Raw genomic sequence first — 5,433 nt, 5'->3', positions numbered from 1 at the left:
TAAAGGATATATATATATATATATATATCCTTTAAACACTATATATATATATATAGAGAGAGAGAGATAGATAGATAGATACACACATGTGTGTATGTATATATGGGTAGGTCATCATCATCATCATTTAATGTCGGGTTGGACGGTTCAACTGGGGTCTGGGAAGCCAGGAGGCTGCACCAGGCTCCAGTCTGATCTGGCAGTGTTTCTACAGCTAGATGCCCTTCCTAGCGCCAACCACTCCGAGAGTGTAGTGGGTGCTTTTATGTGCCACTGGCATGGGCCAGAGGGGGCTGGCAACGACCACGATCGGTTGGTGCTATTTATGTGCCACCAGCACAGGGATCACAACCACAATTTCCATTTGATTTTGGTTTTGATATGCAAACATGTTTGTGTGTTATTTAAAATTGACCTATATTTATGGAACAGACACTTTCATAACTGACTGTATTTCTTAATGTTAGTTGTAAAGTATGAGTGTTTCCTGCTGCATCTTTTGCACAAAGGTACACTGCTTACCAGGATTAACCTTATCTCTTTTGTTATTGAATTTCTTACCAAAATACATTCCTTATGAGTTTCAATTAAATTTTAAAATAATTGTGAATTTATACTGGTTTCGTAAAACAATTCTGACTTTGTTATTTATCATCATATGATTTTTAGAATACAATTTAACAAGGTTCTTAACCAAATCTATTGCATAATGTTCATCTCAAATTGAATCTAATTTCTGGTAGATATAGATAAATTCAGCAAAATACAAAATTATTGAAATTCTGTTCAAACATCACCATAGAAAATGAGCTATCAGCTAATATTCATTGAGTATATAACAAAATTTTAATATAGAAGGATTTTTTAAATTACTGGATTATCTATCAGTTGAACTTAATTCATATAAGACAAGTGTACCACAAAGATAAAACAACAAAATACTGGAATTTATCTTTGAAGAAAACTATAGAATAGAATATACATGCCATCAGCTAAATGAAATAAACTCACACACATACATAAAAGCGCAAACATATATTTATAAATCAAATTTACACACACACACATATATATATATATATATATATATATATATATATATAAATTAAATATATGCATACACACACAATGTTCCTAAAAATATTTGGATTTCTTATAAATATGTGGGGAAACTTCAAACTACCTGTTTTTGTTTTTTGTTCTGTATAATGATTTGTTTCCACAGTAAATGCTTCAAAGGAAAAAGTTTAAAAAAATAATAATCTTATGGTTTCGTTTTCTTGGAAAGATTGTGGCTAGGTCTAGTGTCTTCTTAAAAATAACTAAGCAAAGCTGTTTTCAAATTCTTTGTATATTCTGGCACAAATAAATTTTTGTTATCATTGTTGGTTCTAACAGGAGTCTTGTTGTTTCCTGTCAGTTCAGTCAATGAAACAGATAACTAGTCACTTTAGCAGGAGATAGTTACATTTGCTGTATATTTTGGTTCATTTTGACCATTGAGAATATAATAAACCCAGATACCTAGTCACTGTAGTAACAGATGGTTACATTTGCTCTTTGTCCTTTGCTTGATGTTTGCCTTTACCAGTCTGATAAATGTTTGGATTTTTAGTAGTTTTAAGAATTAGCATATTTACAAGTAATATCTGCAATTATAAAAATAAACCATGGAAAGCAGGCATATGAAAAATAACTAAATTTTAATTATAGAATAATTAAAGTATTAAATTCTAAATTTAAATATATTCCTTAATCTTTGTTAGTAAAATATACATTTGTATCATTTTCTAGTATAGATATTTGATTAAATCATTCAGATATTTGTTGACAGTGAAAGTTAGTTATTGAGTATATTCTTTAAGAACCAATTCTTTTATATTTTATTTTTAAACTGAGTGTTGTTATTGTGTTGTTGCAGAGTGGCTACTATGTTCCTCGTGCTACTGTTGTAAGACAGACTTACACTATTGTACATCCAGCAACCAAGGATCTGAGCATACTGGGACAGCAAGTAAGAAAGGAATGTGGTACATTTGATACATACATGTTGAGAAAGCTTGACAAGTGTAAGTTTTGCTGGTCATTACTATCATCATCTGCCATTTGTTTTATTAATTGTCTTTTTTTTTTTTTTTAACATGCTGACACCCTTGAGAATATTTTTTTGCCTGACGTCATAACACCCAACCCTGTCTTGTTTAAGTGTTTCGTTATAAGTTTTTGCTCTTGTACTTCCTGTTAACCATTCCATGTTATTTTTTTTAGTTATATTACATACCCAATTAAAATGCAGTGTATTAGTTTCAAACAATGAAAGTAAATTGGCCAGAATTGACAACAGTGACATTTTCCTAACTTCATATAGACAGCGTAGAGAAAACTGATAAATCCTAAACTCTATTAACTCAGGGGTTTTCAAACTGTGGTTCGCGGACCACAGGGGGTCCGTGGACAGCAAATACTTTTTATGGGCAATTTGATTTTATATATGTTTTTTAATCGAAATTTTTTAATTGACAATAAACCTATTTGTTAAATACTGTTAAGTAAATAAATGTAAAAATATGTTATTTTAAGCAAATATTTATGTTTAAATTTCATAAGCATTTATGAAAGGTAAAGCCTGAAATATAAAGGGGTCCGCAAGTCAAAAAGTTTGAAAACCCCTGTATTAACTGAATTCTCTCGTTATGATGTGTCCACTAGCATCCACTTGTATAGTGCCTTCTAGTGATATTTTAAGTATTTCAAAAATAACAGCTGAGATACACTATTCCAATGTGCTGTACCCAACAACAAATACCTCTCAGAAGGTAATTCAGTGGCTTACTGTGATAGCCAATACATGTAAGCAAGGCAGTAATCCTGCACAACTGCTGAGCTGTTCAGAAAGAACCGATGAGAAGCAGTGGTGGTGTTCCTGTCAATTCACTTTAGATTGTGCTCATGAAATTATAAGATTCCATTAACATTACTGCCAATCAATTTACTTTCACTTTTTAAATCCCTAAATTGCATATTTACCACATATCTTTACAGTCAGTTGTTTCACATACATTGGAAAATGATTTTGATATTCACCTACTGATTTTTGCTACTTATTTGCACATATCCCGCTACATACTCTGCACTCAACAAATCATTGTACACTCCCTCCATCTTAACTCTTATTGTGCTGTACAGCATGAATCCACAACCACACTGCATCTATCAGTTCTATACCACCAGACAAATCAAACTTCCCTTGTTTACATTTGTTTTAAAGGGAGTTATGAACTCTCTAATCTAAGGGGGAAAGCTTTAATCCCTTCCTCAATCATTTAATTACCTTCTGTAACATTTGCTATTAATATAAAGTGTCATTTGGGTGGTGAGCTGACAGTCATTGGCATTTTGTCTGTCTTTACATTTAGTGTTCAAGTTCCACTGAGGCTGACCTAGCATTTCATCCTTTCAGGGTCGATAAAATAAGTACCAGTTAAACACTGGGGCTGATGTATTCGACTTATCCCTTCCCCTGAAATTGCTGACCTTGTAACAAATTAATTATCATTGAATTTTCTCCTTTTTTTTTTTTTTCTGGAGTTATTTTTTGTATTGAAACTTTCTGAGAAATAGGCTCTAATCATACTTTAAGCAATAGCTTATGTGATGATTTAATTAAAAAAATTCATGGCAGGTAAGGTTTTAGAGATTGTAACCAGAGCAATGTATCTGTTTCTTTCATGCACACCCAATGTCTGACATCACTCAGATTAAATATTACCTGAAGAATGAGCAAACACTGAACCTTTTGCAAGTGTTGTTAGTCCAAAAACACCCTTTTTATCATATCTATTTCTCCTCTACACCACTCTACCCACCCATTTGTTATGTGGAGAAGCATTGCATCTCCTCCTCAACCCCATTCCTCTTCTCACTGTCTTTATCACCCTTAAGCTCTCACTAATCCCCACCCATATGCAGCCTGAGCTAGCACTACATCTCCTACTGTGGAATCACTCTCTCACCAATCCCTAATACTACTTTTCACTTTCCCTCTTATTATCCCTTTCTCTATAATTGTTCCTATGCTCTCTCAACTATAAACTTTTGTAAGAATTGTCTTGGATCCTAACAAACCACTTTATACCTATTTAGGCATATAAAATGGGCTGACCCATCCAATTACTGGGTTCTCCTCTTCAGCCTATCATTTTCGCACTAATCCCTCACATTATTTTTCTCTTGCTCTCCATTATCTCTTTTACTACCACCCCACATTGTTTCCTCTGTTATTTGTACCATAATCATCCTCTAACAATAAGCCTGTTCTTTCTGTCAAGGGGACATTTTCAGATTGCAAGCTGCAATATAACCCCAACATGCCAGTACCATTAAAAAGCATTCAGTTAACTCTTAGTGATTGGTAACTGATTCAAGCAGCAACAAGACAGTGCAGAGCTTGAAAGGGTTTTTTAGTTTTGCTGACAGCAAGACGATACCTCTGAAGATACCACAAATAATAATAAAAAATAAATACTAATGCATTCAGTTAGATGGGCATCCAACTATGGGAACCATGCCAAAACTGAGACATTGGAGCAAGACCTAGCTCCCTGACCTGTTGAATCCTGTCAAATGGTGATGTTCGTGTATGTATGTGTATGTGTGTGTGTGTATGTATATATATATATATATATATACACATATACACACACACACATGTGTCTTTAGGTCCGTTTGTTCTCCCACCACCGATTGACAAGTGGTGTTGGGTTGTTTACATCCCTGTAACTTAGAGGTTTGGCAAAGGAGATCAATAGAATAAGTACCACACTTTAAAAAAAAACATAGTGGGATCAATTCATTTGACTAAAAAATTTTCGAGGCCATAGTCTAATGACTGAAACAAGTAAAAGATAAAAGATATATATCTGTGCACACACGTTATTCTATTAAAGCTAAGAAAAATCTTCCCAAACTGTTTCTCAGAGTATCACATGACCCTTCTTCAGACAGTTGTGATAATGCAGACGAGTAATCTATTTTTGCTTATACCTTTTACAAAAAACATATGAATACATATATTTACTTGCATGCACGCACACATACACATACACAAGTTTTGGCCCACTTCTGTTATATTCTGTTTAATCCTTGCAATACCCTTGACATACTCTATCTCATTCTGATTATTATTTTTTCACTTGTACCTACAGCATATCTTTTACACAGTTTTTCAATTCAACTAGTGTTCATATATATTTATCTGTTACAGTCAATCCCCACCATACACCACTACTTTTTTAAATAGTTGCCCAATCAGCTTTAAATGCTTATTCATTGAACTGGTACCCATAAATGCTTATATATTTTCACAATTTATAAAATTTCTTTACTAGTTTGTATTATCACAAGTCTGGTGAATAGTCACGTTAAAACTTGAGG

General features: G+C 33.3%; 1 protein-coding gene across 1 annotated transcript in view; it reads left to right on the top strand.

Annotated features, from left to right (window-relative positions):
* LOC106872434 (integral membrane protein 2B) overlaps positions 1-5,433 on the top strand; it is a 31,203-nt gene that overhangs the window by 22,825 nt on the left and 2,945 nt on the right. Inside the window, exon 5 of the mRNA XM_014919437.2 lies at positions 1,922-2,069. Within this exon, the coding sequence (XP_014774923.1) occupies positions 1,922-2,069 (148 nt within the window). The remainder of the gene's footprint in view (positions 1-1,921; positions 2,070-5,433) is intronic.

Source organism: Octopus bimaculoides, chromosome 8 (assembly GCF_001194135.2).
Source record: "Octopus bimaculoides isolate UCB-OBI-ISO-001 chromosome 8, ASM119413v2, whole genome shotgun sequence".
Taxonomy (NCBI): domain Eukaryota; kingdom Metazoa; phylum Mollusca; class Cephalopoda; order Octopoda; family Octopodidae; genus Octopus; species Octopus bimaculoides.
The sequence above is the reverse complement of the archived record's forward strand: the minus strand, read 5'-3'. Positions and strand labels throughout refer to the sequence as shown.